Source organism: Myotis daubentonii, chromosome 17 (genome assembly GCF_963259705.1).
Source record: "Myotis daubentonii chromosome 17, mMyoDau2.1, whole genome shotgun sequence".
Classification (NCBI taxonomy): Eukaryota; Metazoa; Chordata; class Mammalia; order Chiroptera; family Vespertilionidae; genus Myotis; species Myotis daubentonii.
The window spans coordinates 10,653,302-10,668,147 of record NC_081856.1 but is presented as its reverse complement, the minus strand read 5'-3'; the positions used below and the strand labels follow the sequence as shown (position 1 = coordinate 10,668,147).

At 40.1% G+C, this 14,846-nt stretch overlaps 1 protein-coding gene across 1 annotated transcript in view; it reads left to right on the top strand.

Annotated features, from left to right (window-relative positions):
• The window catches only part of FAM91A1 (family with sequence similarity 91 member A1), a 43,811-nt gene that overhangs the window by 22,531 nt on the left and 6,434 nt on the right, over positions 1 to 14,846 (top strand). Inside the window, exons 15-22 of the mRNA XM_059672774.1 lie at positions 3,649 to 3,781; positions 5,105 to 5,253; positions 6,573 to 6,707; positions 6,898 to 7,011; positions 8,990 to 9,062; positions 10,827 to 10,976; positions 13,260 to 13,364; positions 14,542 to 14,665. Of these exons, the coding sequence (XP_059528757.1) occupies positions 3,649 to 3,781; positions 5,105 to 5,253; positions 6,573 to 6,707; positions 6,898 to 7,011; positions 8,990 to 9,062; positions 10,827 to 10,976; positions 13,260 to 13,364; positions 14,542 to 14,665 (983 nt within the window). The remainder of the gene's footprint in view (positions 1 to 3,648; positions 3,782 to 5,104; positions 5,254 to 6,572; positions 6,708 to 6,897; positions 7,012 to 8,989; positions 9,063 to 10,826; positions 10,977 to 13,259; positions 13,365 to 14,541; positions 14,666 to 14,846) is intronic.

Below are 14,846 nucleotides of genomic sequence, written 5' to 3'. Positions count from 1 at the left end.
GTGGCGCTGCAACCTCCCCATCGACCCTGCCTTGAGTGTGACGGGGCGGTGCCCTAACCCCCCAATCGGCCCTACCCTGAGCGTGACTGAGGGTGGCATCGCAACCTCCCAATCCGCCCTGCTCTGTGCATGACAGGGGCAGCGCCCCAACTCCCCAATTGGCCCTGCTCTGAGCCCGACCAGGGGCTGCACCTAGGGATTGGGCCTGCCCTCTGCCACCCAGGAGCAGGCCTAAGCCAGCAGGTCATTATCTCCTGAGGGGTCCCAGACTGCGAGAGGGCACAGGCCGGGCTGAGGGCCCCCCCTTCCCCCCAAGTGCACAAATTTTTGTGCACCGGGCCTCTAGTCCTATATAATAAAAGCCTAATATGCTAAGTGTGCAGTCGTCCGGTTGTCCTTTCAACCAATCAAAGTGTAATATGCTAATGATATGCTGAGGACCCTCAACCGCTCAATATGACATGCACTGATCACCAGGGGGCAGACAGTCGACTGGTCGACCAGTTGCTATGACGTGCACTGACCACCAGGGGCAGATGCTCTGACTGGTAGGTTAGCCTGCTGCTGGGGTCTGGCCAATCGGGACTGGCCTGGAGCCCTCCGGTGATCCCTCCCCAGCTGGCCAACCTCTTGCATCCCTCCATGGCCCCAATTGTACACTGGTGGGGTCCCGTGGCCGGCCTGCGCCCTCTCACAATCTGGGACTCCTCGGGGGATATCAGAGAGCCGGTTTCGTCCCGACGGTGGATTGACTGGTTGCTATGACATGAACTGACTATCAGAGGGTGGACGCTCAATGCAGGAGCTGCCCCCTGGTGGTCAGTGTGCTCCCACAGGCGGAGCACCACTTAGCCAGAAGCCGGGCTCATGGCTGGTGAGCGCAGCGGTGGTGGCGGGAGCCTCTCCCGCCTCCGTGGCAGTGCTAAGGTTGTCTGACTGCTGGCCTAGGCCCGCTCCCTACCTAAGTTGGCAGTCGGACATCCCCCAAGGGCTCCCAGATTGTGAAAGGACGTAGGCCAGGCTGAGGTACCTGCCCCCCTGAGTGCATGAATTTTCTGCACCGGGCCTCTAGTAATTAATAAATAAGAATATAAGAATAAACTCTGTGCTTCATGTACTCACAACTGTAAACCTACTTTAGCCCCACCCTGTATTTGCTCTTAACCACCTTTTTTCCTATGAGGACAGCACTGATTTCCCTGAGCTCTAAATCTTGATTGCTCTTCTGTTTTCATGCCCTGGATATTTTATTCTGTCTTCTGCTCTTAATGCAAAAAGTTTGTGTACCTGATCTGTTTCTTGACTAGTAATTGTGGTAACTTTTGTGCTTTAGTGATGAACGCTGTGTATTAAATGGGCTGTTTAGAGAATTTTTGATGAACATGCATTGAAATGTAAGCCCAGTCAAGGCAAGGGCTTTGTTCAGCACTCTGTTCTCACATCCTAGACAGGTCATAGCACATAGCACATAAGAGGGACTCAGTAAATCCTTGTTGAATGAATTTAAGTTGTATTTTCAGCAATGATGAACAGCTATGTTGAGTCACATACCTATTGTCCTTTGTAACGAGTGATACAAAATTGTGAAGAGGGTGATGAGAATTAGAGGCACAATTGGTGACTGTGGATTGGAGTACTTTCCTGGATGAAGCCAAATGTATATCTTAGAGGTTTTTAAGTACCCTATTTGAATCATACATGGGACATACAATTTATATAATGCTATGATTTAGCATTATTAGCTTGCTAAAGTTGTTAGTTTTACTTGTTGAAGTAATTCTGTCCTCTTGAAAGATGTTGTCAAATGGAAAATTAGTAGAGATTGAGGTTAATATTTGTTTCAGTATTGTCTGGGAAAAATTTTTATTTAATAATTTTTAATAATATCTTTTTTTTTCCCCTTAATTTTTTTTAACTTAAATCTTTATTGTTCAGATTATTACATTTGTTCTCTTTTTTCCCCCCATAACTCCCCTCCTCACAGTTCCCACCCCACCCTCCACCCTCATTCCCCACCCACTGTCCTCATCCATAGGTGCACGATTTTTGTCCAGTCTCTTTCCGCATCTCCCACACCCCTTTCCCCCCCAAGAATAGTCAGTCCATTCCCTTTCTATGTCCCTGATTTTATTATAATCACCAGTTCATTCTGTTCATCAGATTATTTATTCACTTGATTCTTAGATTCACTTGTTGATAGATGCATATTTGTTGTTCATAATTTGTATCTTTACCTTTTTCTTCTTCTTCCTCTTCTTAAAGGATACCTTTCAGCATTTCATATAATACTGGTTTGGTGGTGATGAACTCCTTTAGCTTTTCCTTATCTGTGAAGCTCTTTATCTGACCTTCAATTCTGAATGATAGCTTTGCTGGATAAAGTAATCTAGGTTGTAGGTTCTTGGTATTCATCACTTTGAATATTTCTTGCCACTCCCTTCTGGCCTGCAAAGTTTCTGTTGAGAAATCTGCTGACAGTCGTATGGGTATTCCCTTATAGGTAACTGAGTTTCTTTCTCTTGCTGCTTTTAAGATTCTCTCTTTGTCTTTTGCTCTTGGCATTTTAATGATGATGTGTCTTGGTGTGGTCCTCTTTGGATTCCTTTTGTTTGGGGTTCTCTGCGCTTCCTGGACCTGTAAGTCTATTTCTTTCACCAGGTGGGGGAAGTTTTCTGTCATTATTTCTTCAAATAGTTTTTCAATATCTTGCTCTCTCTCATCCTCTGGCACCCCTATAATTCTGATGTTGGTACGCTTGAAGCTGTTCCAGAGGCTCCTTACACTGTCTTCGTATTTTCAGATTCTTTTTTCATTTTGCTTTTCTGGTTGGGTGTTTTTTGCTTCTTCGCTTTTCAAATCTTTGACTTGATTCTTGCGCTCCTCTGGTCTGCTGTTGGGTGTCTGTATAATATTCTTTATTTCAGTCAGTGTATGCTTAATTTCTAGTTGGTTCTTTATCACAACACCGAGGGTCTCATTAGATTTCTTGTAGATCTCATTAAGTTTATCGGCAGTTTCTAAAAAATTATTGAAAGACCTTAAAAGTGCGGTTTTGAGCTCTATATCCTCCATTTCTGTCATGTTTCTTTGTCTCCGCATTTTTTATGCTTTCTTGGTGCACCCTCTTGTGGTCTTTGTGTGCAGTCTTGTTGTAGTTAAGCCTTGATTGTTGTCGGTAATAATTGGGGTGATTTGACCTCCAGGCCAACTGGCTATGAGAATCAGCTGTGTCTGCAGTGGGAGAACTTCTGTGCTGGGTATAGTTACTAGAGGCCCAGTGCATGAAATTTGTGCACTTGGGGGGGGCTGTCCCTCAGTCCGACCTGCGCCCTATTGCAGTCTGGGAGCCCTTGGGGGATGTCCGACTGCTGCGGAGGCAGGAGAGGCTCCTAGCACCACCACTGCGCTTGCCAGCTGTGATCCTGACTCAGGGCTTCTGGCTGAGCGGCGCTTCCCCTGTGGGAGTGCACTGACCATCAGGGGGAAGCTCCTGCATTGAGTGTCTGCCCCCTGGTGGTTAGTGTGCATCATAGCAATCCATTGTTCTGCTGTTCGGTCGATTTGTATATTAGCCTTTTATATAGGATATATTAGAACGAATGGTATAAGAATGATATTTGTTGGAACTTTTATTTTCTCTTGGTTTAGGTTCAGAGCACTGGTGAAGGAGAAGCCCAGAGATATTTTGACCATGCACTTACTCTAAGAAACACGATACTATTTCTTCGTCACAATAAAGATCTAGTTGCACAAACAGCACAGCCAGACCAGCCCAATTACGGTATGAGTTGTATACTTGATTTTGAAGACATGATCCTATGGAAGTTCTTCCTAAGAAATTAAATAGGTCATGCCCACTCATTTAATTATCATTTACTTAATACATTTTTGTAAGTATAATGAACTTATAGCTAGAGGCTTGTCATGTGAATTTCTTTGCTTGTCAACTGTTTCTTATCTTACTCTACTATTTCTCCTCTCATGTGCAACTGACATTTGTAGTATTTAAATCTGATGAGTACCTACAAACAGGGTTGGAGTGTCAATTTGTTTAAGTAGCTGAGTGGAATTTGGAACAGGCATGGGTTCTGAGGGGTGGACAGATGCAAAATTGAGTTAAATATATTATGAAGCATAAAATTTCAAGAATGAAAGATTCCATTGCATTAAAAACAATAAATAGGAGTTTCTTATTCAAATGCTGCTGGAATGTTTATTTACTAAAGTACTTTACTTTAAAAAATTGACTGGGAACAGGACCCCTTTTTAAAGAGAAAGAGAAAGTGGTGGCAATTTTAATGTATTGGCGAACTCCCGGCGGCGGTTGCCTTAGGGTGCACTCTCAGTTTTGTGATAGGCAGGGAGTGTTCCCCAAGCAGAGTTGAACTGATGGTATCAGGATTTCAGATTCTGATTCAGTAGGTTCTGCATTGTGGAATGGCACCCAGGAATGTGTGTTTTTAAAAGGTGGAATGGCTTGAGCACCAATGTAAGAGCATTTGGCTCAAGTCCTTGGACATTCACAGGAGTTGCATCTTAGGACTTCGTGAATTCTTAGCACCACTGGAACATTTAATTTCACTCATTTTTTCAAATCCGTAACCTTTTTTTTTTTTTTTTTATCTTTTATGACATTCCTATATTTTGAGAAAATAGTCCCTTTTTTTTTCTTTAAGGATAGAATATTAAAAGTTCCAAATGTCCTAAGGGACCACTAAGAAGACACTTTTAAGATTTAAAGCTAATAGTCTTTATTCCTGTTCCAAAGATAACTGTCTACTGGTGTTTCTTTAGGCCACCTTTTACTTTTTAAAAAGTGCTTGCTTTGCCATTCTTCCTCTCCATCCCCAGCCACCCCGGGCAATGGCATGATGAAAGCCCGAGTACCACAGGAAAGCTGTGTCCTTCCCTCCCCCAATTCCCGATCTCTACAAACAGCATCTCAGCCGAGTTCTGAATTTAATTTAGGAACAGGAGTTCTGCACTTAGATATACGTGCCTAAACCGCTGGTCCATAAAGGTAGGTAATCAGTATTTTGTCTTGGACATTTTTGTTTCATATTGTCTGTCTTTCATTCTCTGTGTGTGCTTGGTCACAATTCAGGTTTTCCTCTGGATCTCTTACGCTGTGAAAGCCTTCTTGGATTGGACCCTGCAACTTGCAGCAGAGTTCTAAACAAAAATTATACACTACTTGTTTCCATGGCTCCTCTCACCAATGAAATTCGGCCTATCAGCAGCTGCACCCCTCAGGTAAAGACCCACTTGGCAGAAGGCCGGTGCTGTCACTTCATTCGTACTCGTGGTGACTTGAAGAAGAGGTTTAACAGTCTTACAGGGTTAATTCTCAGTTTGCAGATACCAGATTCAAATTGCTGACTCAGAAAGCAGTTTTGTATTTTATGCTGTTGTAAGATGTTATGTTCAATTTGTGAGGTATAATCGGTACATTTTATTTATGTATCATCTGGTGACTTGCGACACAGCAGATTAATGTTTTCTTCTTGAATGCAGTCTTTTAAAGAGAATATTTTTGGAGGCTCTGAGAGGGGAGTCTGGATTGCCTTGAGGAATAAGATAATTTTAAATAGGAAAAATGAAATGCTATAGAAATGGGGTTATGATTCTGACTAAATGGAAAAGAAACAATTGTACTGGAAAGGAAGTAGAACTTTGGTTATCTTTAAAATTTACTTGTGACTTCCAGCTTTTACTTTTAAAAAATAAATCAGTTCTGTGGATTTGTATACTTAGCAAGGGCATTGTGGTCTGTACCATTTTCAAAGAGTGGGGATTGTGTTACTCTTTTTCAGTGTTACATCCTGCCTGGTTTCCTAGCTGTGCGAGGTTTAATGGTGTAGAAGAAAGGAAGGGATTCTTTTACAGGGGTGATTTTGTTGCCTGTGCTGATCTAGCTGCCCCAGTGAGCACACCCTCCCCCCACATTTGTCCTCTGTTCAACTGGAGTGGTTATAGATTTGCATTCACCAACCTTTTTTATAATTCTTTGTGTGCTACCTCCAGTACCACTCCACTCCACACTCTCTCCTATTCTGTAATGCAATCTCTAGACATAATAGTTCATGAACTGTAAATGAATGGGAGGACAGTCCCTTTTGGGAGAAATTGCATGTGATTAATAATCATAATGACAAACATTTTTATATAAAGCTTACTATATACCAGGTACTATTTTCAACTTTTTAAACAACCCTACAATGTCCCTATGAGGTAGATGTTTTATTGCTACCTTACAAAAGAGCAAAATGAGGGAATAGAGAGCGTTAAGTAATGTTAGAGGTGATACGGCTGAGGGGATGAAGCCCAGATTCAGACCTTGGTGGTCCTTCAAAGTCCATCCTCTAACTGCAGTGATAAGATGTGCTTTCTCAGTTCTAGCACAAAAGAGAAACTATTTGAACAGAGAATTTAAAAGTTATTTTCATAAGGATAATAGCAATTAACATTTATATGAGGAATTAGCTTGTAATATGAGTATACTTGGTTACTTAGGAAATTTGGCTTTTTTAGCTAAGTATTACAGCTTTACCTTACCTGCTTTTTTGTTACAGCATATTGGACCAGCTATCCCGGAAGTCAGTTCTGTCTGGTTTAAACTGTACATTTACCATGTCACTGGGCAGGGACCACCATCTCTTTTGCTGTCCAAAGGTACAAGACTTCGAAAACTGCCAGATATTTTCCAGGTATGTTGTGTGAGATTTGTTTGTTTTAATTATTTTGGGGGAAGATATTAATAATGTCTTAATATCTCTATTATATAGTTATATATTAGAATAGTTATATATCAGAAATTAGTAAGTGGCATTATAGATAACTTAATTTTTTGTCCATATTTCTAAGCGCCATTTTATCTCATTCATTTCTCTCCCATAGGGTTACGATCGATTACTGATAACATCTTGGGGGCATGATCCTGGGGTAGTCCCTACATCCAATGTGCTCACCATGCTGAATGATGCTTTAACACACTCGGCGGTTTTGATTCAGGTACAGTTACTTTATTGGAATCAATCCATTTTGGATTTTTCTTTTAAAGATTGTAATTTGTCTATCTTTCTGCTGAATTGCAATCAGATGTCAGTAATTTGAAATTTGTGAAGCTGAAACATAAGGAATCAGATCTAGGTTTCAGTCCTGGCCTTTGGCTGGTAGTGCAACATGGACTTTGAAGTTAGACTCAGCTTTGAACTCTAGCTTCACCTTTTGTTACCCTTGTGGCTGTATTTTTTTCTTTTAGGAATAGCTTTATGAAGATATAATTCATATAGCATACAATTCAACAATTTAAATTGTACAGTTCATTGTTTTTTTTAGTATACATTAGTTCTCCTTTTGCGTGGTTCCACTTTCTGTGGCTTCAATTACCCAGGGTCTGCCATGGTCTGAAAATATTAAATGGGAAATTCCAGAAATAAAATAATTCATAGATTTAAATTGCATGCCATTCTGAGTAGTGTGATGAAATCTCGAGTGGTCCTGCTCCATCCCTCATGGGGAGTGCATCATCCCTTTGTCCAGCATATCTACACTTGTGTATGCTCCTGCCTACAGCCACTTAGTAGCTGACTTGGTTATCAGAGAGTGGGGGGGAGAGAGAACATTCACGTAACTTTTATTACAATATATTGTTGTAATCGATTTTATTACTAGTTATTGTTAGTCTCTTACTGGGTCTAATTTATAAATTAAACTCTATCGTAGGTATGTATGTATAAATAGGGAAAAAAACATAATCTATGTAGAGTTCAATACCATCCTTGGTTTCAGGTATCCACTAGTGGTCTTGGAATGTATCCCCCATGGATAAGGCAGACTACTGTAGTCACACATATCTTCAGCCATCACCATATTCAATTTTATTTTATTAATAATTTTTATTGATTTTTAGAGAGAAAGGAAGGGAGAGGGAGAGAGAAACATTGATCAGCTGCCCCTGCACACCCCCTACTGGGGATCAAGCCTGAAACCCTGGCATGTGCTCTGACCAGAAATTGAATGGGCGACCTCTCTGTTCATGGGACAACTCTCAACTCACTGAGCCACACAAGCCAAGGCCACCATATTCAGTTTTAGAACATTTTCATCATCTCAAAAAATCTGCACCTTTAGTTCTCACTCCCCTATTCCAGCCCCCACACCCTAAACACTACTAATCTACTTCCTCTCTCTAGAGCAGTGGTTCTCAACCTTCCTAATGCCGCGACCCTTTAATACAGTTCCTCAAGTTGTGGTGACCCCCAACCATAAAATTATTTTTGCTACTTCATAACTGTAATTTTGCTACTGTAAACAATATGTAATTATATATGTGTTTTACGATGGTCTTAGGCGACCCCTGTGAAAGGGTCGTTTGACCCCCCAAAGGGGTCGCGACCCACAGGTTGAGAATGGCTGCTCTAGAGCCTATTCCTGGCATTTCATATACATGAAATTATATAATATGTGGTCTTTAGGGACCAACACTTGATCTCATTCAGTCTCCACTTGGCTGACACCTGAGTTACCTGTTAAATTAGCCTCCTTTTTAAAATTTAGCCCATGCACTCAATTTGAGACACATTACCTTATAGATTCATTTATACTTTAGATCAGGGGTCCTCAAACTACGGCCCGCGGGCCACATGCAAATACAAATACTGTATATGTTCCCGTTTCGTTTTTTTACTTCAAAATAAGATATGTGCAGTGTGCATAGGAATTTTTCATTGTTTTTTTAAAACTATAGTCCAGCCCTCCAACGGTCTGAGGGACAGTGAACTGGCCCCCTGTTTAAAAAGTTTGAGGACCCCTGCTTTAGATTGCCTTTGCTTGCTGTAGAAAAATAGAAAATTGTTTAAAGCACTTTGATGGAGTATTAAGGTAGAATATACCACCATGTGGCACAGTCTTATTTGGTGCTTTAATATCTATTGTTGGAAATGTCGTTTTCTCATACACCTTTCAACTTGTGTGTCTTCATGTTTAGGGACATGGCTTCCACGGGACAGGAGAAACTGTCCACATACCATTTCCATTTGATGAGACAGAACTACAAGGAGGTACCTCACTTCTGATTTGTATCTATTTCATTTCTTTATCACTAATCTTTGTCACCAATTTGGTGGAAAACATAGCAGGAAGTGAATGCTTAAAATTTTGAAGTTCTAGGGTGTTACCATTTTGTTTTTAAAGAGTATTGGCAAAAGGTAGTTTTCTGTCATATGCCTTTTCCCACAAAGAATCGATAGTGTAAGACCGACTTAGGACCTTTGGAGGAATACGAGTCTGTCTTGGAGATGAAGAGAATACATAGGCGTCTGCCTAGATGGAAGACTAGGTTTTCTGTATGTTTAGTCTTTCAGTTTCTTTTTATTGCTTATTATTTGAAGCAAGTCATAGGGAAGATTTTATGCTTAGAAAGATGTTTAGAAAGTTGGTCACCCCCAATGTTACACACTGGTTTTCTTTTAGGGGCTTTTTTAGTTATTGTAGAAATGGGTCCTAATAAACGTTTGTCTCCTACTTCACAGTTTACAGAGCACTTGCATGTATTTCTTGTCTCAGCATTTTTATTTATAATAAATTTTTTTTGCTGTTAAATTTTATTTTTGCTGATGAGAGGATTGCAGTTTGAGCTAAATTAGCTGGTTAGCACCAAGGGGAAAGCCCTGGTTAATGTTGGCTCCTGGATTTGGCTGTGCAGTCTCATAGTTGATAAAGATGCAGAGAAGTTCTGTAACAGCCAGTTCATTCTTCCTTTTGTCTAATAGAGAAGATACCTTTTCTCTGTTGAATATTAAAATATGTACATTCAGAAGAAAAAATACTATCTGATTAAAACTTTGCATATATTTACATGGCACTTAAGTTTCCTGCTCCATGTAAAACTGCTGTTCTGTAATCTATTTTTCTGATTTTTAGAGTCTTATTGCTTGGAATTCAAGAGAGCAGTGAATGGTTCAAGTAATTTAACTGCAGTTATCCCATATAAGAACTTACTGTTCTTTCAAAATGTTGCTCACCACTGCCCCTGCCCCCTAAAGCAAGGAAAGGCAGAGGATTTTTACAGATATCGTCTCCTTTTCGCATGGCCAGACTAGGGGAGCCTCATGTTTGAAATTAAGTGCTCTGTTTTGGCTGTTGTAAGTGTGTAAAAAATGTGGGGAAGAGAGGACTCAAAATAGCCATTTTTTCAGAAATAAGTACTTGTCTGCAACTAAACTGTCCTACTTAATCCTCTGGTACTTTATAAATTCTGTGGGGGGAAATGTTCACCTGAGGATACAGGGTAGTGACCACAGGACATTAAAATGTAGAAAATCTCAAGAACTAATTGGTAGTTCTCTTGCCTTGGGAGATTATTGTGAATTATAAAAAAGAGAAATCTCCATATTTGGATATAGAGCATCTTTCTCTTTTGTAAGTTCACAGGTAAGAACTTGAGTTAAAACTTAAATAATTCATTAGGACATAATTTCAAGTATATTAGCTTTAATTTCAAAAATATGTATATTTAATAAATTTCCTGGTAGAAGCCCACCAAGTATTTGAGGCAGAATAGAAGCACTAATAGACGCCTAGAGAATTTACCACTGACTGTTTGCTTCTGTTATACCAAATACCTCCTGAAGGCTATAAACATGTTATATGTATATAATATCCTTTTATGTTCACAGATATTTCTTCATTGGAATCAATCTTGATAGATTAAAGTATAAAAGTAATTCTAAGAATTGTTTAATAAAAATATTTTTAAGTTTTTCATGCTGTATTATTTTACAAAACTAATCACTTATAATTTGATGTCAACTCTTTGTTCTTAGAGTTTACTCGTGTCAATATGGGTGTTCATAAAGCATTGGAAATATTAAGGACTAAGGTGGACTTGCAGCATTTTTGTGGCTATATCACCATGTTGAATGCTTCGAGCCAACTTGCAAGCAGAAAACTCAGTGATTCTTCTGATGAGAGAGGTTAGCCAATAGTTGGGTTTTGAATTAAAGATTATTTGGTATTGAGTTAATTACAACCTAATTATTTAAAAAGCACGGTGACTTTTGTAAGGATGTTGAATTATTTAACTCTTAATGCTTTTCACTGACGTATGAGAAAATACTCTGTGACATCATTTGGACAAGTATCAGTTGTTTAAATGGAGGAAATATTAAGTGCATAACTACAGAAGTGATGACCTGGGTGGGGTTGGGATACAGAAAGGTTATCAGGTTTTAGCCCTTTACTGTCATATCTATGTTTATAGGCTTTAAATTAACTTCCTTTATGGGGTGATGGTTTCAAAGTTTTAGTCTCTTTGTAACGACGTCTCCAGTTCTTCCCTTTTGACCTTTCTCTTTCTGTGAAGGCACTGTTGTCTCAGTTACCCAGGCCAGAGTCCTATCGCCGTCATCCTTCTCCTTTTCTGCACTGTCCAGTTGTTTCCAAGTTCTGTGAATTAATGGTTGGAAAAGTCTCTCATATCCGTTTCTTCCCTTCTCTTTTATTCTCTGTAACTGCTGTTCTAGTCGGAGTCCTGGTCCTTGAAGCCATCATTGTCTGCTTAGCTTTCCTGGCCTCATTTTCTTTCTATCTCCAGTCTATCCTGCATATTGATGATGGCTAGTTTTCCTTCGATATCTTTTTCTTTCTTCTTCTTCTTTTTTTTAATCCTCACCCAAGGATATTTTTCTTCTGATTTGTAGAGAGAGTGGAAGAGAGAAGGAAAAACAGAGAGAAATAGCGATGTGAGAGACTACATCGATGGGTTGCCTCCTGCATGAGCCCCGACCTGGGCTCGGTCCTGCGAGGAGCCTGCAACCGAGATACATGCCCTTGACCAGAATTGAACCCGGGACCCTTTGGACCACAGGCTGACGCTGTATCCACTGAGCCAAACCAGCTAGGGCCTCTTTTTCTTTCTTTTTAATTTAAAATTTTATTTTCCAATTACCTTTTCATGCTTACTAATTGTTTCTGCTCTGTCCTAATTCTGGCTTGTAATGTGGCTGTGGTTGCCATGGTGCCAGCTCTGGTCTATGACTCCAAGGAAACATTTCAGTTCAATTGTCTATGGTCAATTGACTACTCCTTGAGCGTCTTACGTTGAAATCCTGAGAAAATAATTATTGCTAGCCATCCAGTGTCTTGGATTGGCTCCCTTTGAGTTAGGTATCTATTTGTGGTCCATTTACCTTTGGCCAGAGGATTTGGGTAACTTTTGATTTTTGACATAGGAGGTTTTTTATATTTATTATTGCTGTGTAATAGGCAGTTTTCAACAGTTAACTGCCAAGTATCACAGGAGCATTTTCCAGAGAAGAAGGCTATGGAGTTAAGCAGTCATTTCAAAGCATGTCTGCTACTGCTGCCGTGTTTTATTTCATTCATTCCACAAACATTTACGGACTGTCTGCTTAGATGCTGGAGACGTTTAAATTTGTAAGACCTGAGGAATTATACCCTAGAAAGGGAGACAAGCAAGTGAACCAGGCTGCTGTGCTGTGTTAAGACACTGGGATAGGGCTCTGCCTTAGCTTGCAGTGCTGAAATAGGACGGCTGAGCTATCAGAGAAGGCCTCTTATGGAAAGGAAAGTTTGGACTGAATTTTGAATAATGAGGAGTTATCTACACAAAAGATAATTGTTGTTTATGTGGAAGGTAGCAGCCTTTCAGGCAGAGGGAATCAGGGAATAGAGTAGCTTTGGCAGCCAAAAGAAAGGATCTATTGGGCAGAAGTAGATGAGAGTAGAGAACTAGGTACAGTAGAGAAGTAGGTGAGCTCTAAGGAGCATCTTCTGTGCTGAAAGATAGGGAAGTCAAAAAGACTTTTGAAGAGGAACGATGTAATCAGACTGCATATTTCCATGGGGTAGAAATGACTTCAGTAGTGAGCTTACTGATAGTCTAAACTTCTCTTCTGCCATTTGAATCCTTGTTTTTACAACCTTAGCACTATTTACATTCTGAGCTTTGTTGTGGGGCTGCTCTGTGCACTGCAGTATGGTTAGCATCCTTAAATATCAGTGGCATCCCTGTTCCCATTCATGACAACAAAACCTGTCTCCAAACATTGCCTAGTGTCCCTTGGGCGACAAAATTATCCCCCAGTTGAGAACTACTGTTTTAAGGTTAAGGACTATTCATTGTTTTCCATTGCCATTTCTGTTGCCTGAATCCACTTTTATGTTAGAACTGATTTATTGACAACTTATGCCAACTATTAGAATCTTAATATTTGTGTTTGTCCTTAAATTACAAGGTGAACCTGATTTGGCTTCTGGCTCAGATGTAAATGGAAGTACAGAGTCGTTTGAAATGGTCATTGAGGAGGCAACTACAGATTTAGCAACTAAGCAAAACTCTGGTAAGGTTTTAAAAATTATTTGCAGTCTTTTTTTTTAAAAATATATTTTATTGATTTTTTTACAGAGAGGAAGGGAGAAGGATAGAGAGTTAGAAACATCGATGAGAGAAACATCGATCAGCTGCCTCCTGCACACCACCCACTGGGGATGTGCCTGCAACCAAGGTACATGCCCTTGACTGGAATCGAACCTGGGACCCTTCAGTCCGCAGGCCGACGCTCTATCCACTGAGCCAAACCGGTTAGGGCTATTTGCAGTCTTTTTAAAAAATATATTTTTATTGATTTCAGAGAGGAAGGGAGGGGGAAAGTGATAGAAACATCAATGATGAGAGAGAATCATTGATCGGCTGCCTCCTGCCTGCCCCCTACTAGGGATCGAGCCTGAAACTCGGATATGTGCCCTTAACTGAAATCAAACCTGGGACCCTCTAGTCCACACTCTATCCACTGAACCATACCAGCCAGGGCTTAACTTTTTTGTTAAGTCATCTGGATGTCATTTGTCCATAAATGACCTTGTAATAAGAATTTTCTAGCAAACATTTTTGTATATTTAAAATAGCCAAATATTATTAAAATACTAGAGGCCCATTGCATGAAGAGATTCGTGCAATAGGCCTTCCCTTCTCCTGGCTGCGGGCACCAGTTTTCCTCCGGCACCTGGGACCCAGGCCTTCGTTCTGGCCGGAGCCTTCAATCTTCGCTCCGCTGCTTCACCCCTACATATTCAAATTAACTGCCATCTTTGTTGGGTTAATTTGCATACTCTCCTGATTGGCTGGTGAGTGTAGCGGAGGGACAGTTAGTTTACATATTTGTCTATTAGGTAAGATGACCTGAGAATAGTGACTTAAGTTTCGTATTTCCTTTGTTAAATATTTCAGTTAATTCTCTCATTTTGTAGATATCTTGCAATGGGGTAAAAGACCACTTTGAACTGATGAAAACTAGTACCTTCTCCTCAGAAGCATGTACATACATCCTCAAAAAACATTCTTTTCTATTTCAGAGATTCACTGACACTCCTTCCCTCTCCCCCTAGTTCTCTCTCCTGCTCAGCCAATTGGTGTGTGAGAGGAATCTATGGAAATCCATTGACCTCAATTAAGAAACCCTGGTCAGTTATAATATATAAATTTATGCATGACTAATAAGTTTACATGTCCTTTTATAGTTGCCACAACAGAAGCAGATTGGGTTCCTCTTGAGCTATGCTTTGGAATTCCACTGTTTAGTTCTGAATTAAACCGGAAAGTTTGTAGAAAAATTGCTACCCATGGCCTTTGCAGAAAAGAGAGGTAAGGGTTTATGTTCATTGTCATCTTTTCATCTATGAGATTTTTAAGTCAGTAATATTTGCTATATCTTTCTTGTATTTTATACATGAACATAGCAATTACCTGTGTATATTTGTTTATTGAATAAAGTTTGCTAGTTTAAGGGTTTTGATATATTTTCAAAATTAAACTTTTATACCTC